This window comes from Callorhinchus milii, unplaced genomic scaffold, assembly GCF_018977255.1.
Source record: "Callorhinchus milii isolate IMCB2004 unplaced genomic scaffold, IMCB_Cmil_1.0 Scaffold19, whole genome shotgun sequence".
Lineage (NCBI taxonomy): Eukaryota > Metazoa > Chordata > Chondrichthyes > Chimaeriformes > Callorhinchidae > Callorhinchus > Callorhinchus milii.
Window position 1 is genome coordinate 1,820,003 of NW_024704760.1, and position 25,275 is coordinate 1,845,277.

Below are 25,275 nucleotides of genomic sequence, written 5' to 3' on the forward strand. Positions count from 1 at the left end.
AGAGTATTTTCTGTTTTTCAGCACTAAATAGGGCGTCATGAAATAAATATGCATACAATACCAATCAAGGACTGAAGATAGCACCGATACAAACTATTCTGTATAATTCTTCAATTCTACCCCATTAATAACTATCCCCATTGTGAGAAATGCAAAATTCCAATGTTTCCTGACATTACTTAAGTAGTTACTTAATGATCTAGTTATTTAACTTCTACATTCAAATTTATAAAAGAATTCTTATAATGCCTCATCATGTCGTCGAGACGTCTCAAAGTGCTTCACAGAATGCACCGTAAAGTGTATATTTTGTAGGCGAAACCTAGCTACAGTATTTGTAAGCAGAACATTTCTAATTTTATGAACTTGCTTTTAAAAAGTTTATTCGTGACGTCGCGTAAGAATAGAAAGAATCCAAGCTTGTGGCAATATTAAACTCAAAAAAAGTTTGCATTTTATTATTTAGAACTGCCACTACAGTAACAAAGGCAGCGGATACAATCAAGACCAAAAGTCTAAACCCACAAAGCAACAATTCCAGCAGAGGAATGTATTCACTATATTAAAGAGCTACACTTTATTCAAAGGGGGGGAAAAAAAATAACATGGCAGAACGGGAATTTGGCACATTTACAAAATACTCAGGCATATTATGGTAACAGTTCAAAAAAAGACATTTACAGTTTAAAAAAACATGATGTTGGCATTAGAAGATTAGATGATTAGAAGACCCATTAGAAAATATCACAGTTCATTGCCAGAAAGGTAAAGCTATCCAAATGCCCAACAACTTTGCAGTAGTCATCAATGTTGAAACATGCTGAGGCATCACCAATGAGCCCCATCAAATAAATGGACATGATGTACAGGACAGTACTGGCAGAATTACCAACTGACGAGGTGGGGAAATTCTATACCATTAAAAGCCGTTAATACTCCTAGTTTTCTTCATCTTTAGATCCCAGGTGGCTTCTCAGGTGCAATAGAACGGGTGACATGGTGTCAGGTCTTTAGCCATGACAACTGGCTGTTTAACAGGAGGAAGGGAGAGCGCGATTCAATGTTGACTGAAACACTTAGGAGTGGGAGGAATCTCTACCTGATCAACGAACAGAAGCTGAACGCCTCCTCCCAATTTTTACAAATAGATCTCGAAAGAGTGGACTGGTCAATGCGCGGAATACAAAGATCAGCGAAAATGAAAGTTAGCCGTTAAAGCTATGAGTGGGAAACAGCACGGCACTGCTTTTGGTGTCACCAAATTCTATTTGTAGTCATAAGACTACAGCACAAACATTCGTTCAAATTCTCAGCAGCAGCGCAGATTTCTCCAACACTGGTGCAGTAATACACTTACACTGTAAACCAGCAAAAAAAAGGCTGTAAACATTTTACTGCCATTTTAGTCCACAATTTGTATGAACAAACAGTAAGGGGAACAGCCATCAAAAGCTTTTAGTTCCATCTTTGACTCCCTGTATCCCGTGGCACTTTTTAATTACAACTTGGCACTATGTCAAAACTTTGTTTAAAACCGTTTGATTAATACCAGCAATTCATAGGTCCCGTTTTAAAAACATGCTTTTGGCACACCTGTATTAATACTATTCAGTCTCAAATTTCATACTCCCCAGAAGTACTGGCTTTCCCAGTTACCCAACCAACATTTACAAGATTATATTTGTGAAAAATCGCTGACAAGCTGAGCTCAGGCACTCTCCTGTTCATTTCAGTTTGACTTAAAAAGGCTCGGTGATTGTGAACCTCTTCATTGGTGAATGATGTGGAAAGCAAAGCAACCTTTTAACAGTAATCAATGCTGAAACAGAGTGGGAAATATCAGGACAGATACTCTTTTAAGTATTAAAGCATAGTAGATTTGTGCCTGATACAACTAATTGAGATAGCACTTGGAGAAAGAGCTAAGGTAAAGGCCAGAGTGAGAGGTCCATTCTTTTATACTTAATTTCTTATGAAGTAGTTTCCTCCCCATTGTAAACCATGGGGAAGTTCTGCCCCGTTATACATTTACCAATACAGGCACTGAATATGATTCATTGAATTGGATCAAGCTGCATTGAAATCTCCTATCACTATCGTTCCTAGAATGACAATTTAGCCACAGTCCATCTTGCAACTTGACAAATTGTACAGCAGACAGCACGTGAAGTCCCAGTGATAAATTAGCTTCTCAAACCATCACTGTGGGATAAACACAAGATTGAGAAGTTTACAGGTCCCTGTAGGCTGGGAATTTTAACTGATCAATAATTGGACACTTCACTGAACAACTGAGCTCACCTTGGAATTTGTTAGTCAACACAAATTAGTAGGCTTGCTTTTTCTGGTTGGATTCTGGGTTCACCAATCTACCCCTCGTATAAGCGATGTGGGATTTTTATTTTAAAAAACTCTCCTTGCATGATAAGAAATATGAGATTGAACATAATCCCTGAATTTCATGTCAGCACAAACATCCCTTAGGCAACTGGAATGACGGTGACTAAATACGGCAGCAAGTTTCAACAATTCATAACGCTAGAAAGTTTAAAAATACCTAACAGGTGCACTTTAAGAAAATGCAGTGAAATATCTTGCAAAACAAAAAAAATGGTCATACGGATGTCATCACATTTTGGTCAACCAAACCGAAGGCAGCGTAGGATTCAACTTAATTTGATACGTAACGTTTAGAAGGCAAAAAGAGGAACGCGAGATAAAATCAAAGGTGTGTTGGAAACTGTTTGAACCAACGCTGAGTTTCAACACGTACATCGTGTGTACCTGCTGCTTTCAGCCTACAATGCAACTAGTTTAAAAATGCTCATAATACATATTTAGTAATGAATACAAGTATCGTGCATGCAGCCTCCCACACGAACGACTTCAGCCACGCCTTTTCAACCATGCCGCCTCACGCGACGACCAGCATTAATCAGGGAACAAAAGGATCTGCCGCAGGATCCCTTCTGTTAACAAAAGCCTGAAAGCAAGAAAACAGAAAATTTATGTAATTCTTGCCATCAAATGTTATCATTACTCTCTGTTTTGTTCACAAGAGCATGTTTGCTCAAACCTACAAGGTTTTCTTTTTACAAAAAAAAGTGACCAAAGAGTAAACCATTTGTATCAAAGGTCTCCAACTCTAGCTCATGAACCAGTGAGGCCTTATTCTCACCTGAATGTTCCCTCTGGACAATCCTAGTACAATCCACACTCCTTCAAGTTATTCTTGATGATGACATCCGTCACTGCATCAAACACAAACTGCACATTCTTGGTATCAGTGGCACATGTGAAGTGGGTGTAAATCTCCTTGGTCTCTTTTCGTCTGTTCAGGTCTTCAAATTGGCACTGGATATAAGCTGCAGCTTCCTCGTACGTGTTGGATCCTGTTCAGAAGCGGGGGGATGGTTTACCGGGGCGGGGCAAACAGAAATAAAATAAGCCTTAATTTGGCAGCAGCAATGGAAAAAGAACAAAGCTTCAATAAGAGTGGCCAACTACACACAAAGTACAGAAGGTAAGGGAGGTGTGCCAATGGTCATGATTAGTTTGATGCAAGTGAAATTATTGTTAGTGTCTGGACTTCTTACATTGATCTGATCTAGATTCTCACCAACTGGTAGTGATTCAGAGCAAGACAGCACCACAGTAAGGGAGGGAACAATGTAAGTCTTTTGCAACAAACATCTTGCAAAAGAGTTACACTCTGATTCAGTGTACATCTGTACTCTGGATATTAATAGGTTTCTTTCCACACTAGATTTACGTATAACTTCAGCCAACTGCTAACTTCTCAGTTACATCAAAGTGTAATTTAGTGAAAGAACATAGTTCACTTCAGGTTGCTGCTTCGTGCATCTCGAGTGTCCCACGCCCACGTCACAATGCACTGTTCTCGCACAGCCGTTGCTCTGTTACCAACGGCTTCCCCTCCTGTACAGCCAGGTCACTGTGACCCAAAGCCATAATCACAATGCATCCAAATGGAAGAGGAAGAAAAGTACCTTCTACACTAATGTACAATACAAAAAAAGTTCATCTTGTCTTATGTGCACTTGTTGCTTAATTAGCAGTGTATTACATCCGCAGTACATAAAAGCCAAATTATTCAATGAAAATGGCACCCCATATCATTGCAGGAAGTTTCAAATGTCTCCGTTAATTAAGTTTCAACTTCCTTTTGCTGTCAATTTCTGCAGAACACTTTGTGCTTCGATATAATACACACAGAACGATACTACCAGGCACCAAGGTCTCTCAGCCCTCAGATAACACGCTAATGCTTTTACAATGCCATTGTTCATTTTCTGTCAATCCCTCACCGGTGATTTACCTGTATATTCTGGGTAACAAATGGTCAAAGGACTTCTCTTGATCTTTTCTTCAAACAGATCCTTTTTGTTCAGGAACAGGATAATGGACGTGTCGGTAAACCACTTGTTGTTGCAGATGCTATCGAAAAGCTTCATGCTCTCATGCATTCGATTCTGTAAAAAAAACATAATTCTAATTTTACTCTCGAATTAAATGGACATTTCTCCCTCCTTCCCACTACCTCAGTCAATCACTAATTTAAACTCACAAATATTTTAAATTATTCAAATTCTCCATTCCAGGTCACCAGATCCTCATGAACTGTTCTGGTGGATGTAGACACAGCAGGGATGAAGGCATTGTGAAGAGTTTCAATTGATTTAACTGGAAGCTGGCAGGCATTTCAGAGCAGTTTAGGAGCCAACCCGGAGCTACCTGACCCATAAAAACTACAACCAGCTCTGTACAGCATCTACCCCAAATGGTAGGACTCCATGAATCCAAACGAGATTATAGAAATGACAATCCTCATGGCGCAGCAACGTTTAACTTTACAAAGAAAAACTAGTGCCTTGACAAAATGCCCTAAAAATGTACAAGCGAATTAAAAATACATGAGCAAACAGCCTAGAAAGTGCACTAGAACACACAAACACACTCTACACAAGATCCTACAGGAATTTTCAGAAACATTAAAGCACATATTATTGTCTGTGCCAAGCACCGGTATCTGGGAGTTCAGTGAAAAATATTTTGCAGGAAACAAAACAAAGAAAAAAAAGTTGCTGAACAGCTTGAAACAAAATAGAATTTAATAGAAAACAATATTTATCTACTATCAACTATTTAAGAGTACAAATTGCAAAACTGGCAGAAATAGTAATAAATAACTGTGCTAAGAATCCCAGACAGTTCTGAGCTACCGTTTTAAGAAACCTTGGCCTCCTAACCTACTACCAAACAATGAAAAAAAATACAGAATGTACATACCATTTCCTCATCCTCAGCAAGTACCAGATCGTAATCACTCAATGCAACACAGAATATTATTGCAGTCACGCCTTCGAAGCAGTGGATCCATTTTTTACGTTCTGACCTCTGTCCACCCACATCAAACATCCTTAAGAAAAAAAAACATACTCTAAAACAAGCAACTCGAAAGCTGTGATGCCGAAGGTCAATGTTTTGTCAAATATCAAAAATGAACATAGAATCAAGCAGCACAGAAGGAAGGCATTCGGCCCATCGTGTCATGTCGGCTCTTTGAAAGAGCTGTCCAAACTAGTCCCACTCCCCCGCGCTCTCCCCAACAGTAAGCGTGTATACAATGTGGCAGCCTCAAGGTCCCGTTTGGCTTTAATGATTCCCTAAAGAAATAAAGCATTAGAGATTGTTGCGTGCATTGTGTCCTGCTACACATACATTTTACAAAAGTATTCCACAATTCAAATTACTTTCATTCAATCAGGCTTAAAACGGATGGATCTTGGCACTACACCTATTTTACACCTCCTTTGCTTCACGTACTGCTAAATCTCATTTCAGAAGAATTCATCTAAAATTCATCTCAGAAGAAAGTAAATGCCCAGTTACGATTTTCCTCCAATTTTGTTAAATCACAAGCTTAAATGTTACTGTTGAATGATCCCAGAAATCTTACACCCATATACACATTCTGATAAAAGCAGCAACTTAATGATGGAAACAATGCTTGAGGCAAATAGCTATGCACATATTCACTTTACACATGACACTGAACACAGATTACATCGCTGTACACTGCATATTTTCTCACAAATTAACCATCTGGCACGCGAATCACAAGTCTCATTCGCAAAAGATTCACATCATCAACACTTCGGAAACTACCCCTAGAAAATCAGAGTGACACTGAGATAAATGGATAATGCACACAACAAATCATTAACCTCAGGCGGCATTTTAACTAATCAACCCACAGTAAACTCAGCACAAAGAAGAAGCAGACAGGTGCCTCCCTTTCTCTGACATGGAAAGGAATTACTAAATAGTTCAGTAAAAACATCTGTACATTGTAATCCATCACAAATAATTTAGAATTCTCGTGCACTTAATGTGGTCAATCTGCATCTCAGTCTCATCAATCCAAACCAAATGGGTTTAATCAATAAATACAAAAGCTTTTTAAAATGTAATATTCATTTCCTTAAGGAATATGATGTTAAACTTAACCCTGACCCATCAGCACCCACCAGAGCCTAAATGGGGAACACAAACGTCAAGGACATTCTGAATCAAGACAAATATACTCAAATATTTTTAATTTGAGAGCACTTCCTCAAACAGTACTGTTGCACGTGACATTTCATTCAACTTTGCGGAAATTGCAAGATCACAACTTTTAATAAAATATTGAAGTAAAATATCCACTGGTTACTGAATCAACTGCTACTGTTTTCAGGCACAGTCATACTCCAATAGCGTCAAAACACATTGAGCGGTGCCTTTCAGCATTACAAATAGTGACAGTGCAAATATTTTGGTTCCTTCAAACAACTACATGGGATTGCAAATAGGTAGTTGTACACGGACTTGTGATTAAACATTACTTACTTGAAGTATAAATCCTTGAAGGTGAAGTGCGTCTCCACTATGCCTGTAGTTTTGACTCTGGTTCGCAGGACATCTTGTTGAGTTGGAATGTAACTCTGATGGGATATTCTATCCAGATCATTCAAATAACTAAAGGAAATAAATGAGTTAGTGAATCTAACAAACTGCCCCAAACTGCTACAACCCCCGGTGAACAACACCAAACTTCAGAAACCAAATCTATAAATCGGTGTAAAAGATACACCACTTTCGAGATTATTAAAAACCATACTTACTAGGAGGCAGAATCATTCAGCTGATATTCTCTGGATCTACTGAAACAGGCCTGAACCCCACCATCATTCCATAACCGTTTAATGACTCCTGCAAGTTCTGACGTCATGATTCCTTCCTCTGCTGCCCCGGCAAGTACAAATAACTGGCGTGCATCATCCTATATCAAAAGCAAGTAACTCTCAGGATTGTGAAGTGGTTCAAAATAACAGTATACAGTGGAGAAAAAGAAACACAAAATACAGTGGAGGCCTGTTTTAATGTGGTGGTTGGGATCTGTAAAATCCCATTCAATGTGTGCAAATGCATTCATATCTGAGGTGACCTAATGACCTAGAAGTTGGCTACTTTAGTGAGTAAGTGGGCTGCTCACGCACGCAGCTAACTGAATCTGCGCTATAATGGGCCAAATTGTAGTACTGGTACACATTACACATTTATACCACCGATAATGATTTGGCACAAGCAATGTTTGTATCATGAGCTGTGGGCAAAATATTTTTGCAATAATGTTGAGATGGATGATTTAATACTTGCAAATGTTTATTCTATTGGTTAACTGGGGAGTAACTTTGACTCAGTATGAAGGATTGTATCCCTAGATTTTGCAGCAATCTATTTATGCAACCATCAATTTTGTGTACTCACCGCTCTTGTTGGATCTCCAAAGTCAATCTTCAACCGCCCCATGGCCCTGATTATAGCAATGATGGACTGAATGGTATTGCTGTAAACCACAGCTTTATACTGTTTACATTCCTCCTCAGAATATCCATCCTCATGAATAATTCTGTGAAAGAGAGAAGCCAAGTTTACAATTGTAACCTGCTTACTGTACTTGGGAAAGGAAAAGGATACAAGATGGATTGAAATCTATCTTCTAGAAGATACACACTAAACACCCAAATGCCCATCGTAAGCTCTAAGTTTTGGATAAGACACAAAGTGTAAGACCTGAGGGTTTACTGAGGTAGCCAAGATACAAAAACAACAATTGAATAACTAGTTTGATTTAACCATAACCCTATCTCTAACCCTTGACACCAAAATTCAAGGACAAGTGCTTCCAATTCATTGTTGAAACCAACTTTTAAAAAAAGTCTCACATCTAGAACCCGAAAGAAGGAATGATTCGAAAAAAAAGGCTGACTGAAGTACAGAAAGTACTTCAGTCAAGAAATCACCACAGCCAGCACTCACACTTTATTGCTGAACTTCACATCCTTGTATTGTAGGCCAATTGAAAGGCAAATAAATTAAACTCTGTTACATCTGATGTGCTTTAGCTCCTGGAAAAACCTCCCCAAGTAGTTTAAGAAAGACTCAAGTCATAAGAACAAAGTAGATGATAAACTAACAACATAGGAGGAGGAGTTAACCATCCCAACCTTGCTCTTTGCCTGTAGTTTCGGTACCTGCATAAATCAATACAGAATCCAAGTATGGTAATATCACATTTAATCTATAGCTAGACATTTATCCGGTACATTACAAGTGTCCACTTAATGCTGAACTCAATACAGAAAGTCTAGATCAAAAATTGCTAAAAGGAAATTGCTAAGCAGTTTCAGACTCACTTCATTTGTTTCACAATTGTACTTTTCCCAGATTCACCAGCACCTGCAAAGAAAGAAAGTTGTATTCATATAGTGACTATTACATAACCCGCAACACAAATGTATACCTCCCAATTCAGTTTCTCTGTTTGGGAACAATGTGGTTTGCTTCCATTTGTAGCAATGATAGACTACATGTAAACAATTTTTTTGCTAAAAGATTCTTTACTTCTGTCAATAACAAACCAACATTTCAGGCAACTTTCCTTACTTCACATGCCTCGATTTACCTAGCAGTAAGTAGGATCCCGGTTGTTAGTCGATTGGCGGATCACTTTTCCCTTATTTTACAAAAAACATTAATAATGTGGTCACTCAATTCACAACTGTTTGTGGGACACTGCTGTGTGCAATTGGCTGCCGCATTCTGCCCACAAAATATACAGTCAATTCATTTTACAGTATATTCTGTGAAGTGCTTTGAGACATCTCGAAAAATGCAAAGTAAGGCACTGTATCAAATGCAAGGATTATTATTATTTTGTTAAGGTCATCACTAGATTGACCAGCTACAATGTACCACAGCTTTAATTTCAAATATCACCGAGTAGCAGTAAAACATCCCCTATCAAATGATGTAGAAGATCTACATTGAGTAGAAAACACTAGCAAAAAGGAATTGCCAAGTTATTACCCTCACTGACATTTAATTTTTTAATGACATTTTATAACAGAGCAAATAAAATACTGACATTGTGTGCAGTCCATTTTATGGGCAATGATTTTATATTACATACGCACATCCATATAAAAATCCACCCAATGTGCCTTAAATCTTTCTGGGCCAAGAATATTTTCCATTTACCACATCAACGCAGCTTATGAAGTCACAATCCGTCAGATATTAAAAATCCTTCAGGCAAAAAGGTCGCTCTTGGATTGTTATCAGGAACTGATATTTTCAAACAGATGGGGAATTGTACCTCTTGTATTAAGATTAAGGTTTGTGATCTGCATTTAGGTTAAATTTGAAACCAATTTTAAACTCGGGCGGTTTTGACATTCAAGGTCACATGGAACACTGCACCTCCCTCAAAGCCAAGAAACACAGGATTCAGAGTGTGCAGGACTTAATATCGCAGCCAGTGCCAAGCAGTGTTTGTGAGTGGTGTAAACATAAGTGGAAGCAGATTTCGCAGAATTTATTCAAAAACAAATTAAGATGTTTTGGGTCCATTTGGTGCAATGTTAAATCAGAATAAAGGATTTAATTAAAGCACATGGATCCTAAGTAACTTCTAAAGTAAACTGAACAATCTGTAAGTAGTGTAGACTGTAAAGGCGTGGACTGGGCAAAGGTCCAGATGGGAGATGGAAGTTGCTGGATTGAGAGCTAGCACAAATGATGATAATGTATGGTGTTTATAACAAGGACACAGTGTTATTATAAACGTAAACCACACAATCTCATAATTTCTGCAGTTCACGTCCTGAGCAGAGTCAGAGATGGATGCAGTAGGCGAAGATTTATAATAAATCAGCAAGCTGTCATGGCCAAAAGTGTCCAGATCCCTGCATGCCTTTGCTTTACACTGAATCATATGCAAAGACTCCGGTAATGTTTGTTTCACAAGCACATGCTTCATTTTCTGCTTAACTTTGACAACTTGTTGTACTGTATTTGCCTTTTAGTAACAAGTCATAACTTATAACCAATTGCTAAGTTTCCATAGATGTCTGATCGCTATCGTTTGGGTAAGACATTAAACCGAGGTTCCATCTGCCTGTTCAGGTGGACGTTAAAAGATCCCATAGCTCTATTTAAAAAGAGAACAGAGCTTCTCCCGGTGTATTGGCCAACAATCCCCCAAATAAAACCAGTCACTCACTCCGTGGGTGTTTGTGGGACATTGCTGTGCATGATTGGCTGCCGAGTTTCACCCACAAAATACAGTCAATCTACTTTAGAAGCGACATGATAAGGCACTATATCAAATGCATTGGTAGCATTCACAAACATTTCCCCAGTTTCCTCAAGGTCAACAGAGCACAAGGTCACATTGTACAATAGCATACACTTCCCTCACGAGTTCATCGATAAAATCCCAAAACATTCATTTTGACAAGCAGCCTTTCACTCGATCCTTATGATCAAGCCTGAGGTAGTTGCAGAGGGAATTTGTTCCTGCTCATGAGAAGCTGCTGAGCTAAATCTGCAGCATATAGAATATTATATGAAACAACACGTACATAACCCCAGAGGAACCCAAAATAAAGCAGTACAACTATTGGCAAGTTAAATACACAAGTCCGTGAAGACCTAAGCGCTGGAATAATAATGAAGGAAAATATGTTTCACTGGCATGCCATATACTGTTTAAAAAAATGACTTTTTTCATGATATTCATGTATCCTCAGCCCTTCCAATAGCTTGGCACTAGGCAATAGCTCTAATGAAATTAGAGTATCTAGAATGAAATACTCATGCAAACTGGGCATTGGATACTTATCCATAATTATAGGAAACATGCAGTGACTTGGCCGACCATCTGCTGATTAAAGCTCAGAACACTTCCTGATTTTGAAGAGTCACTTTGTACTTCTGTATTTAAATATGAATACTGTAATAAAATAAACCCTGCTATGGGCAATAAACTGACCAGTCCTTATCAGTTATAGAAGGAAATGTCTGTTGTCTGATGAGAACATATTGTGAAGTTTTGAGCAGACTTAGTCACATTCCTGTGGTATTAGCTGCATTTATTCCAGACATACAAAGCTAGATTAGTATAGAGCAGTAGAAATCAACAAGTTTTCATGAAATTGCTACCAGTTTTTAAATTTCCAATTTATTTTCCAGACATCAAAATTAAATTACTTAATTTGATGTAATAATTGGCTTTTTCCACTCCCAAACATTACCAGGAGTACCATTTTGAAATTACAGCTCAAAGCAGTCAAACAATCCTATCAAATGTGTAATACTTATAGCTTTTTTTTAAAAATAAAAAATTTATCACTTGGCTACAAAATGCTCTGAGCAGGCATGCCTTCATTTAAACCCTTAGGGAGCATTCGCTAACATATCTTTTTTGTTGCTAAGTTCACTTTCAGCACAAAATAAGAGGAACTATATCACATTAACCCTTTTAAATTTCATCAGAAGTTTCCTCTCAACGATAATTTTGAGAAATCCATGGTGAAATAAGAAAAGTGAAAGTTACCCAACAATTGAGTGGCACTACGTTTATTATAATAATAATCCTCGTATTTGATATAGCGCCTTATTGCATCTCCAAGATGTCTCAAAATGCTTCACAGAATATATTGTAAAGTGAATTGCCTGTATATTTTGTGGGCGAAAATATTGTGCCAGTTATGTAAAATACCTATTCCTGCATTCACAGGTTGCAGCGTGTCTGGCAATGGAGACAATGCCATCACTGTGTACATGATAAAGCCATCACAACATTATCAGTTCTGCTGCCTTGCTGAGTTCAGTGCTGGAACCCAAACAAGTCCAAAGCTTCGGGAGCACAAAAAATGGGCTCCGATTGTCAAGCAGTCGTGATATTCTCTGAAAAATTAATCTGAAAGCATCGAATCAGGTCTCCTATTGCCCATCAATCATATAGGATTATAATTGTAAGCTTACAGTGTGCATGGTGGCGTAATGTACCAATATCACAGTAAATATGTGCTTACTGTTCACAGCATGCAATATGCCAACAGGAAGAGAGCATCACGATTGAAACAACAGCAGGACTCGTTTCATAAAGTGCCACCTTTTTACTAAATTATTCATCATCATTTCTTGCTAAAAAGGCTTTTATTTACTTTGCAACAGCGTCGTCGGCCTTAGCCCTGCCATTTGAAACAAACTGCAAGTTAAACTTGACATTACAATAAAACTTGAGTCGTCCATTTATAAATTGTATAATCTCCTAAACAGTACACGTGCCCAAGTCCCATTCAGTTTCCAACCAAAAAACTTTTAGGTTTGTTAAAATACTAGCTGTATTTTATAAATTGGAAAAACGGTTAAATCTTAATGGTTTCTTGGTCCCAAATAATCCTAAATACCATGCAAATCACCTCCTAACTTGTAATGCACTTGCTGCTGCAGTGTTACGCTTCAAACAAGTGCTGGAAACAATGTCTTGACCAAATAAGAGGAGGAAACAAAGTACTTGTTTATTGTTATGTGTTAGTGGTATAAAATGAGACTTATACACGTTTGCCTATAAACTTCACGCAAGTCATATGAAGTGTAACGGTCCCGACTGATATGATTTATGTGAGTTTTACTGTAGTTTGCATTTTTGAAAAGTTTACCACACCACTGGCACAGGATCAATATTCAATGTTTGTGTTGGTGTTGCCCAAAAACTGAAAATATTCTACACTTTAATAACATGCTGTCTCTCACATTAAATATGCCTTTGCTCTAAGGAAAGGATTTATTTAAATTTGAGGAGTATCTGAAAACAAAATAAAAATAAATCTAATTTGAGCAGTTCATTACAATTGCTCCCAAAGTACAACCATAACAAATGCATTAAATGAATGCACTGCTCTTAAATTGTGTTTTGCAGTTTTACCAAGCCTTAAGAAGTGGACACCAGTTTAACGAGGCTGTAGACATTTTAAGTATTCGAAGTCTGTCAGGTAAGTAACAAGAGAAGCACTTTCCTGGAGGTACTGCTGATTTTAAGAGACCAAATGTCCTGAATAAATGAGAGACTGCTTTACCACGTCCAACAATTGGGACCCATCGTGTCTGTGCTGGCTCTTTTAAAAGTGCTATCCAAATCAATCCCACTCCCTCACGCTCTCCCCATAGTCCTGCAAACGTGTCTTCCACGAATTTAAATTTTTGTCTACTTTTAACTCAAAAATAACTCAAACTCTTTGAAAATGTAAACTAGCACCATGAAAGTTATAATTGAGGCTGTACCCTGCAATGTAAAAAATCTGAGTTGACAGGGATACAAAGTAAAATTTTCCAAAGGAGTAAAAACCATGTCACACAAATATATTCAACATTTTAATGTCATAAATTATTAATATAGACATAAGATATTGGTGCATAATTTGTTTTAAACCCATTATTTTTACCAAGGGTACATATATTCCATAGGAAATCACAAGTTACTCGATTTACCATTCCCATTCAACTCTTTTTTTGTTTCAATGCTTTGCAAAGAAAAGTTCTCCAATTCTACCAGGCCTCCTTGGGTTTCCAAATCATACTTCAGAATGCATCATTTTCATCTTTAACAGATTAAATCAACAAATTTTAGTGAGATGCTTTGCTGGCTGCAGTCAACGGATTTTCCAAAACAGCTGGCCCCAAAACAAAGGATGATTTTAAAAGTTCTGCACATGCTTGATCAGTATGTGGGCCCACTAATTTACATACCTACTGGACTCTTAACAGGCCTTGAATCATGCCAAAATTTGAGATTTATAATTTGAAAATTCCTTCAATTTCCTTTTACTTCAATTAAGGACCTGATAGCATTGGAGAAACAGTTTGCAGACTGAAGCGACTAGCTTTACAGTAATTTGCATTTACTTAGCATCTTTCATGTAAAAACACCTCAAAAAGCTTGCCAAATGTAATGGTGGACAATGAGCTAAGATTTAATTCCATGCCAATAGCCTGGTCTCTTTTGGACTTGGAGATACTGATAACACAAGCAAAATGGGAGCCAGGTGACACTGCGTTTCCACCATACTTATTTGTTTTCCTGCACATATTGCAATTGCTTTCTGCAGAGGAAGCAAGTGCTTACTGCCAGTTATTTACTACCTACAAAGGCCCCATAAAACTTTCAACACTTGAGCCCTGTGCCAATCGCAGCAAATTACTCTACATGTGTGCAGAGTACATTATTCCTCCATCTCTGTAATGTACAATAATAGTACTGCATATTCCCAACATTGCAGGAGATATTTTCTTGTAAGGATTCATTTTCCACTAACTTGGCTGAAAATCAACAACTTTAACAACCATGGGACGATGTAAGCTAAGAAACACTTAGCTCATTTTCACAACATACATCACTGTAGTTGAGTGTGAGCAAAAACCTAGGAATGTCAGTTTGCCTTAAGAGTGGATAGGACCCATTTTCATGAAATAATCATCTACCAGATAAGCAACCCCTTTCAATCAAACGGGCAATAAAAAATACTATTTGGTTTGTTTTGGAAAAAGGCTCCACACTGATTGTTTTCACCTGTGGAAAAGATTGCATAAATTGCATGATTTGTACTGGAGAATCACTGTGTATTTGGCAGGTTTAGGACTGTAGCTCATGGATCTCGGCACGTAATCGATTCCCAACAATGGAACAGAAAGGAGAACAATCGTAAACATAACTCTTGCTGTCCCCAGACAGAGCCTAACATGGTGCAAACATAACAATTTAAAAGGGAAGCATGGAGTGATTGTAGTTTCACAACGAAACACTGATAATGTTGCTTACAAGAATCATATGGTAGAGTATTATGAGAGAAATAACTGTACTGCAGACAGGAAAACAAACAGAAAGGAAGGAAGCTACACGAATAAAATCCAATGTAGAGCAGTGTTATTTCTCACTAAACTACTTTAGCTTACATTCCACTGATTGCATCACATACTATATTTACCTCCAGCAAAGGCATCAGCAGGCAGCAACTGAAGGGAGCTACCACATCCCCTTTCAATCCTCCATTTTAATGTCAAACTATTGTCTCACTTAAGATTTCTTCAGCGGACATGTTTAGGAAACTGGAGCAATGGAGCAAGTCCACTCGAGTCACCTTCGGAGATTGGAACTGCAGAGTCCACAGCACAGTAACAGGCCTTCATTTCACTAGCATCAACAGTGCCACCCAAATCCCACTCACTCAAAGCTTGAACTTTGTTTAAAAGTTAGGATACAACTGTAACTAGGTTGAGGGAAGAGTTTTAAACCCTTAAAAGGTGGTTAACTACTACGGGGTCGATTGGTCTACAGCCCTCAGATAAACCACACCCATCAGTAACAAAAAGGATTCATTAGTCAGTTTCCCACAACTGGTTAAATGTCTATATTTCACTACTGTATCTTCAAATTTTCCTCAATTAGTACCCAAATGCACTGACATATGAATCTGATCCATTTTGATACAATCCCAACTCACTTCCTATGATCTTCTTGAAATCTGGGGATATTTCAAGTTAACAGAGGAGAAAACACTATCCAGATTCCCCTCTCAGTGGACATTCCCTCAAAATACCTTGCCTGCATCTAACATTTTGAGAGACTTTTATAGAAAAGCAACTTTGCATTTGCAAGCTGGTCTGTTTTCAGTGGGTACAGCTATAGTTCCAGGTTTACCACAATTAGTCACTGGCTAAAAAAATGCCTGATTCCCAAATTGTACTGAACTTGGCATAATGTTAAAACAGAAAGTGCTGGAAATCCACAGTTCGATCAAAACACATTTCAGATGTGAACGGATTGTGAAAAAAAGGGTAATGCACCAAAATATTTATGAGGCACTTTTCAGCCACAGATTCACGTGATAATTTCCAGCATTTTCTGCATGTACTTCAGATCTGCAGCATTCAGAGTTCCTTTTGTATGTCAACTATGGGATGCGTTAGTCAACAGTCAACTGGAGGTCGGTGTGGGGGTGGGGGCTTTGTAGCCATGTACCTGGGAAAGGGGGAGCCCAAGAACTGGACCTGGAAACTGGACCTAGGGCTAAAGAACACAAGAAGTTGCTGGGCCAAAGAAGACCAGGATCTATTCATTTCACCTTCCTGGCAGTCACTTGACATGCCGTGTCCCGAACTATGTAATGAATCCTGAGATATTATTTGCTAACAGGAGGGGATGGGTGGGGGGGGGGGGGGACGAGTGATGACAACAACAATAATAATCGTCGCACTTGATACAATGCCTTTTTCGTGTCTCAAGAGATAATATGTACACAATAATAATGATGCTCGCGTCTGACAGAGCGCATTATCACAACAGGTTGAGACGTCTCACGAGCGCTTCACGGAATGTACTGTGGTGAAGTGGAGTTGACTGGTGGATTGCGTGGGCGAAAGATGGGGGGGGGGGGGAGTGGGGGAAGGATGGACCTGGGTGATGGGGAAAGGGGGAACGGAAGATCCAGGGCATTGATATATATATATATGAAAAAGAATCCCCTTACCCAGCAGCAGAAGTTTGACTTCCCGAGACGATTTCTCGCCGTCCTCCCGCAGGTTCCGATCGATCATTTTGCTCCTCTCCACCGCCGCCTTGTCCTCGGCGCTCATGGTGCAGCCCATGGTGGCGTCCGGGGTGGGGTGGGTGGGTGTGTGAGGGTGAGAGTGAGAGAGAAAAAAAAACGAGGAGAAGAAGAAGAAGAAGAAGGAGGAGAAGAAACCCTTTCTCTCTCTCTCTCTCTCTCTGTGGCGACGGACACCCAACGGTTTTTAGGCCTCAGGCCTCGACCCTCGCATCCTTTTTTTTTCTTCTTCTTCTTCCTCCTCCTCCTCCTCCTCCTTCCCGCCCCACCGTCTCCTCCTCCTCCTCCTCCCGCCTCACCTCACACTCGCCAAAAGAAAAAGAAAGAAAAAAAAGAAGCGCGCGCGGGCGGGGCCCAAGGATGGCCTTTCCCGCACTTCCCCCCTCGTTCTCTCTTCCCCACCTCAGAAGGCGGCGGCGGCGTCGTCGTCTTCTTCTTCTCTCACCACATCCGTCCCCTCCCCTCAAAAAAAAAGAGGCTTTTATCCTTCACAAAGCGACGACGAGAAGGAGGAGGAGGAGGAGGAGAAGAAGAAGAAAGCGGCGCCGGAGTCCCTCGAAGAAGCGGACAATTCTCTCTCTCTCTCTCTCTCTCCCGTCACTCGCGCTTCGGTGTGTGTGTGTGTGTGTGTGGGGAGGGGGTGGTGGGTGAGGGGGGGCTTTTTCCCGCCCTCCCCTCGCTCACTCGCTCGAGCCGCGGCGGTTACTGTTCGAAAAAAAGGGAGACGGGCGCGAGCGAGCGACAGACACCACAGGAAAAACACTCTCGGCCGTCCTGCCGCCGGAACCGGAAATGGCGCCGCCGCCCCTGCCTCGCCCACGCCCCCCCCCCCCCCAGCCTGGGCGCTAAGCCTGCCGGGAGCTGTAGTTCCCGCCCCTGTAGTTCGCTCGCGCCTGACAGTTCAGTCAGTGGCGGTTGGAACAGCAGCGGCAGCGACACCCGCCGCCGCCGCCACCACAACAACAACTTCGACTACTACTCGCTCACAACCGCTGGCGCCCGGCCGAGAAGGAGAGGGAAAGTAAGTGGAAGCGACGGAGGGAGGGAGGGAGGGAGGGGTGCGGAGAAGGAGTGGAGGGAGATGGGGCAGGGGAGCGAGGGAGGGGAGGACGAGGGAGGGAAGGATGAGGGAGGGGAGTGAGGGAAGGATGAGGGAGGGGAGTGAGGGAAGGATGAGGGAGGGGAGTGAGGGAAGGATGAGGGAGGGGAGGGAGGGAAGGATGAGGGAGGGGAGGGAGGGAAGGATGAGGAGGGGAGGAGGGAAGGATGAGGAGGGGAGGGAGGGAAGGATGAGGGAGGGGAAAGGATGAGGGAGGGGAGTGAGGGAAGGATGAGGGAGGAAGGATGAGGGAGGGAAGGATGAGGGAGGGAAGGATGAGGGAAGGAAGGATGTGGGAGGGGAGTGAGGGAAGGAAGGATGAGGAGGGAGGGAGGGAAGGATGAGGGAGGGGAAGGATGAGGGAGGGGAGGAGGGAAGGATGAGGGAGGGGAAGGATGAGGGAGGGGAAGGATGAGGGAGGGGAAGGATGAGGGAGGGGAAGGATGAGGGAGGGGAAGGATGAGGGAGGGGAAGGATGAGGGAGGGGAAGGATGAGGGAGGGGAGTGAGGGAAGGATGAGGGAGGATGAGGGAGGGGAGTGAGGGAAGGATGAGGGAGGATGAGGGAGGGGAGGGAGTGAGGGAAGGATCCCACGACTGCTTTGTGTGGGACGCTGCCGTGCGCAATTGGCTGCCGCGTTTCGCCCACGCAACCTACAGTCAACTCACTTTATAGTATATCCTGTGAAGCGCCTTGAGACGTCTCGAAGATGTGATAAGGTGCTATATCAAATGCAAGGATTGTTATATATTTTACCCATGAGTTTGCACATGTCCATCCCGGCCGCTCCCAAAGTAACAAATCTTACGCTCCTCCCCATTGCTCACCATCTCTGAGTCAGTTTCTTCATCAAACGTCAAATGTCAGCCTTTTTACCCGTGAGCCCCATGTGCCTAACCCATCCTCAGTGTTGTGTAAAGACAGTTGCAACACCAACGTGCACTTATACGTGTGAAAGAAAGAGCCTCAAGGGAGCTTGACAAAATAAGATGAATTAGTCATGAAGTGAATGTTGAGGAGGTAAAAGCCGGGACTAATTTTCCCCTGCAAATTCTTGTGCTTACATATAAACACCAATTGATAAACACCAATGTTTATCTTTAATTTGATTTTAATACTGTTAGGGACTTAAAACGTTAGGTTACAAGTGCATAAGTATATAATATAAGTATATCATATTATATTATATGATATAAGTATATTATATAAGTGTGCTGGAGCATCTCTGCACATCATTACCAAAAATATATTGACAGACACTATACGGTTTTGGTGATAATATGCAGAGAAAACCAGGACTGTTGGGTAGGATTGTATATGTATGTGAACGTATGGATATTAATGTGTGCGCGCGTCTTAATATATGCACGCATGCGTTGGTGCGGAGCAAGGGAACAAACCTCATCTCAAACTTCCTCTTTGAGTGATTCAGGTCCAGTCAGTTGCAAATTAAATCAGGAAGTTCTTTCTTTCAGAGTTTTGAAGACGAAATGTGGTATACAACTCAACAGTAGAAAGAAATGGTGCTTCGGTGAGCTTGACTTGCTCTTTCTTTTAACGCTCAAGCTGCCTTTTCAGTAGGAAGCGATGAGAGCTGCCACACAGCAGACGTTGTTCTCTTCGCTCCTGATGGACATCAGCTTGATTCTTCTCTTCACTTCTCTCGCAGGTGAGTGACACCCGGAGCTGAGCAGCCAGATGTTCCGAGTCTCATCAACCTCCAGGTTTACGTTGTGGCTCGTGTCTGTAAGTCTTTCTCCGCAATAACTTGTTACAAATGAACCTTTGAAATGTTTGTTGTGATAAACTAGTTTATTACTAAATAGAAACAATTAAAAAATTTTGTCTAAGACTCAGCAGGAAAAATGCAACTTTACTGTACACGTATCAAATGGACACGCACCTCTTCTGTAATAATAAACAATGAAAGTAAAACTATTTGATGTGGATCGATGGTACTATATTTTCAACAACACCCACTGGCCGATGTATTGGCTGAACTGAGCAGCAGTTTTAATGCAACCTTTGTTCTCAAAATACAAGTTATAAGTTACTTTGCAATCCTTGGTCTCAGTATTTGACCAATTTGAGATCAGCTTTGGTTGTCACTGTTAGTGCCTCCTCCTCAACTAGATGCAGAACAACAACTTGCATTTATATAGCAACCGTCACACCAGCAGCATCTCGGGAGTGCTTAAACTGCAATACAATAATAATAAGAATCCTTGCATTTGATATAGCACCTTATCATGTCTTCTAGACATCTCAAAGCGCTTCACAGAATATATTGTAAAGTGAATTGACTTTTAACAGCTGTGCCCAGCCTCAGTGATCAATGCTTAAACCCCAATCACAATACACAAGACATTTAACTGTATGGATAAGAGCAGTGGTGCACACAGTCTGTACACATTTGGGAATCTTTTACTGAAGGATGCGCTTGTATTAAGCAGTTATAGTTCGATTTGTGACATTTTGTCTATAGATTCAGGTGGATTATGGGCAGAAGCTGAAGTAACAGGAGTTGTGGGACGAGCGATCACAATAGACTGTCGATATGGTAAGCAGACGTACTCGCGACACAGGAAATATTGGTGTCGGGGGCACTTTCGCTCCACTTGTAAAGTTGTAATTGATACAAGAGCCGACAATGGACAACGAGGAAATTTCTCAATCGTAGATAACGCCAGAGACGGGGTATTTACTGTAACTATGAAGAATCTCAACACGAGAGATACAGGATGGTATTGGTGTGGTATTGATAAGCTTGCCAACGATCGAATGTTTGCTGTAAAACTACACATATCTGACGGTAAGCTGTCTGAGCTATTGATTCTTATTTTAATGTGTAAAACTTGTATGTGAGAGTATTCAGGACAATATAATGTTTGTGTAAAGCTACTCATATCTGACCACACTTTAAACTATTTTCATTTGACTGATAAATTTTGCGAACAATGTATAAACTCAGCAAGTGTCCAGCTCCTCAGCACTTCTGTTAGTTGCACTCTCACTTCTGGGTCAGATGGTTACGGCTTCCAGCTCAATATTGGGGCTTTGAGCTCACTGTCTGGGCTAAACCCCCAGGATGACACTGTGGGGAGTGCTGCAGTATCGAAATTGCAGTCCTTTGGATGAGAGGTTAAATCACAGTTGGATCTCCTTGTTCAGATGAATGTTAAAGATCCAATGACGCTATTTGAAAGCAGAAGAAGCTCTTTCTAATTTAAGACAAGTCAGATTACATGAAAAGTTATTTCTCTCTTCTATGGCCACCTGTAAAGAGTACCGTTGCAGAAATTGGAATCTGTCAGCCTGTGACTGATTGCTTCTTTCCCCACAGCGCCCGTGTCTATGCCTGTAATTAGATTTTTATCAGCACCCACTGCCTCATGTTCGGAAGGTTATGTCTCCATCTCCTGTGAGACCATCAATGGATCCCTTCCCATTCAGTATGAATGGTACAGAGAGACAGAGAATGAAGCTTTAGAGATCTCTCACAGCAACAAACTAGACATACAATGCATCTCCACCGCCCAGTGTCACCAGTACTACTGCACAGCCTCAAATAGCAAAGGAAAACAATCCAGTGAAAATGTTGAAGTCTCAGTCTTACAACCTGTACAGACAGCCTGCAGTTGCTCCGTACAAATCAACATTCCTGGTAAGTGCTCCTTTATAAAGACACTGGAATTGCCTAATATATCTACTGTATATTTATTTACCTATATGAGAACTGACTGAATTTAAAGCAGGGAGCCTCTCCTGGTGTCCTGGCCACCAATCCCCAAATATGATTACACTTCATGGCTGCTTGTGAGACATTGCTGTGCACAAAATAGCAGGTGCGTTTCACCCATAAGCTACACAATCAACTGAGAAATTGTCTACACTGTACATTTTGCACTTGGATTTCACGCGCTGAGATTCCACTTGTTTGTTAACCAACAGTGTTAACCAAATTGCTGTGCGCAATTGGCTGCCGCCTTTGTCCACAAATATACAGTCAATTCACTTTACAGTGTGTTCTGTGAAGCGCTTTGGGACGTCTTCCAGACGTGAAAAGCGCTATATCAAATGCAAGGATTATTATTATTATTATTATTTAAATTTGCCACGTTTTATTTTGGTGATTATCCTGCCTAATGCACACCTTCCACAAACTTAAGAGTAATAATATTGAGCAGCAGCAGCGGGTCAGTGAGCCTGACCTCCAGTTTCACACACATTGTGGCTCAGCCCTGCTCTGTTTGTGAGCACAACATCCCAGACCTTAATCGTTGAGAGGATCATAGAGCTAAGGCCAATGAGCTAAAGTCAATTTCTAGCCAGACTTGTTCTGGTCTCAGATTTGGGGGGGTAATTTAATTGATTCTCGAGAGAAAATTCTGAAACTTTGAAATAACAAGATCAACCACAGATGACATTTACACACCACCTTCACATCGGGAGTTCGTCCCAAGGCACTGGACAGTCAGAGATTTGGAGCCAAGCAGGAGCCTGGGATCAGGAGGGGTGGAGGGTAGGGGTAGGAGGGTGACTGAAGGTGCGATGGAAGAGGAGATTCTTGAGACATGCCTTGACGGAGGCAAGGGAGGGAGTGAGGCAAAGGGATTGTGGTATGGAGTTCCAAAGGTTGGGGGCAGAGAGGCTGAAGGCCGGTGGTGGGACAGTAAATTAACAGTATAAATGGCGAGTGCATTAGTACTAATGTCCCGTGCTGACCAATATGGTCACAATCACAGAGAAAGTGTTGTCTGTTTTTCAAGCCTGAGGTGCAGTTTGGTATCAAAGCTTTCTCCTGAGCAGCTATTGAGTAAATCTGAATTGTGTTCTTTCCCTTGAAAGGACATAAATATTCCTGTCCCGAGATCACAACCAAGCCAACATCAACTGCACATGTTCCAGCTGCAAGCATCTCCTCCACTGTCACACAAGCCACCTTCACGGCAACTGAAGGTGAACAGTACAGGTAGGAATGGAACTATCACCACATGTGTCTGGCCCTGGCATGTCAGCGAGTCTTGAAGGGGCAAACCGATCACTGAGAGCATGGATTCTTCTCACTCATCTACTTTTAACCCTGTAAACTAATGAATAGCGTGGTCCTAAACCAACCATCTGATGGATAGGGTGATCCTAACTGGAGAAACAGTGGGAAAACTGCCTTTCAGTACTTTCAGTGGTAAATTATGCACTTTTAGCTGATTAAACTCCAATATTTACCACAAACCTCGTCTCTCGCCAACTGGCAGCTAATAATCTCTGGAATTGGATAAACAGGGTGCGTCATTCCAGAGACAGAGAGAGAGAGAGAGAGTGCACATTCCATTACTCCCATAGGGACATTTCCATGTGTAGGTGGCATTCTCTCAGCCTGGTTTGGATACCCTTAAACACGGTGCTGGGTTTCCGCATGTGTCAGACACGTGGCTGCCCCCCCAAAAAACACAAAAGATTCTCACCAGCCATTCTGACATTAAGGTTTGAAAGTTGCAAAACGAGCCCTCCTCATTGTGTTATATTTCACAAACTTGGCAAAGAGTTGGGCGCTTCTCGAAAAGCGTTCCCACTTCCTGTTCTCTGCTCCGCAGGTTACTGTACATTGTGCTGGGAGTGCTGGGGCTGCTGCTGATTGCAGGCATTCTGTCTGTACTTTTGCTCAGGAAGCAAAAGCAAAAGAAAAAGCACGGTAGGTGTCTGGCTCATTAACATTTAATTATTTATATTGACATTTATATTAATTATGTCATTGTTGTCAAGTGGCTGCCCAAAACATATACAGTTAATTCACTTTACAGTATATTCTGTGAAGCGCTTTGAGACGTCTCGAAGACGTGATAAGGCGCTTTATCAAATGCAAGGATTATTATTATTATTATTATTAGGAAGTGGATGATTCTTGCCAACATTTCTCCTCTGTTTAAGATCTCCGCCTTCCTGTTTCAGGTAAAAGAACGGTTGGCTCACGTGGAGCAGGGAATGGTGATGAGGTAAGACGTTTAATATACGCTTTATGACGCCAAGAAAAGTTAAAACTGATGTCCTGGGGTCTGTCTACAAGTGGATGTTAAAGAACCACTATTCAAAAAGAGACAGGAGTTTCTCCCCATGTTTTGGCCAACAATCCGCCAGCTTAACTGGTCATTCACGTCCCGGCTGTTTGTGGGACATTGTGTGCGCAGATTGTGAAGCGAGCGATTTGAGACAGTGACATTATAGACGCGATTTCAATCGCAAAATTATTACTCAGTTCTATGCAAGCGTGACTGAGCATTGCATTGACTGGTGAAATTAATTTCAGCTTGAAAGCAATATTACATACGCAACTGTGCAGAAGAGGCAAGCTCGTTCTGTGGCTGGGAGCAGCGAGGGAGCCACATTTACTGGAGATGCCGACATCAATTACGCAGAAGTGCAGTTAGTTCAGAGATCGGCAGAGAGTGGAACACCAGCCACGCTCTCACCTGACACTGGCAACACCACCATTTACAGCAATATCATGGTTCAAAATCCACCGTCGCAGGACAGAAAGGAAAATTGGAATCGGTTGGAATCAACAGAATATGCTACAGTTGCACATTAGCAGCAAGAATAGTGATGGGTATGTGTGTGTGGTGGGGGAGAGGGAATGCAACCCATGATGTGCTATTGATCACAAGTCGCAATTTTCGCTATATTGATGCATCGCGATGTGGGGCAGGAGTAGCTCACAATGCCTTTATTCCCATTAGCCGTTTTTGGCTCCAGTAAAATGCGCAGGGCTTTATGCGGCAATCCTTTTATGTTATTTTTGTCGGACGTTCAGAGATGCTGCACTATTTGTGTCCAAACTGTCCACAAAAAAAAACATCACCCTGATGGGATTTCCTCTGTCTGGCTGAGCAGGTAGACACATGCTGCGGGATTTCCTCTGGCTCCAATTAAACAACTCAGGGGATCCCATGTGTGTGACCGGCATTGCCTAATGTAACGCTGCGCTGAATGTTTACGCCTTTCGCTGAGTTGAATAAAAGTCTCAACTTCTTGACTTTCAGTGTTCATTTGCCTCAATAGTTGGGGAAGTGGAGCTGTGGGCGGAGCCACCACAACAAGCTGTCCCTGATATTAACACACACACCGTTCACATGGGAAATCTTAGTGTCACATGTACCGTTG

At 41.2% G+C, this 25,275-nt stretch overlaps 2 protein-coding genes across 4 annotated transcripts; one reads left to right on the plus strand and one right to left on the minus strand.

Annotated features, from left to right (window-relative positions):
- Positions 1-431: 431 nt before the first annotated feature.
- Positions 432-17,097, minus strand: LOC103182452 (guanine nucleotide-binding protein G(i) subunit alpha-3). The gene is made up of 9 exons (XM_007899478.2): positions 16,941-17,097; positions 8,763-8,805; positions 7,834-7,975; positions 7,188-7,345; positions 6,913-7,041; positions 5,311-5,440; positions 4,340-4,493; positions 3,179-3,392; positions 432-2,983 (listed from the first exon to the last, which is right to left on the minus strand). Exons 1-8 carry the CDS (start codon positions 17,056-17,058, stop codon positions 3,202-3,204), a joined length of 1,065 nt encoding a protein of 354 aa, XP_007897669.1. The 5' UTR covers positions 17,059-17,097; the 3' UTR covers positions 432-2,983; positions 3,179-3,201.
- Positions 17,098-19,637: 2,540 nt separating this feature from the next.
- Positions 19,638-25,140, plus strand: LOC103182453. Of its 3 annotated transcripts, XM_007899480.2 has the most exons (8): positions 19,638-19,786; positions 20,603-20,677; positions 20,798-20,929; positions 21,461-21,781; positions 22,966-23,089; positions 23,712-23,809; positions 24,067-24,110; positions 24,422-25,140. In XM_007899480.2, exons 1-8 carry the CDS (start codon positions 19,705-19,707, stop codon positions 24,701-24,703), a joined length of 1,158 nt encoding a protein of 385 aa, XP_007897671.2. In that variant the 5' UTR covers positions 19,638-19,704; the 3' UTR covers positions 24,704-25,140. The 3 variants fall into 3 exon arrangements, with proteins under 3 accessions (XP_007897671.2, XP_007897670.2, XP_007897672.2); XM_007899479.2 differs by having other exon boundaries at positions 20,603-20,929; XM_007899481.2 differs by lacking the exon at positions 20,798-20,929.
- Positions 25,141-25,275: the final 135 nt, after the last annotated feature.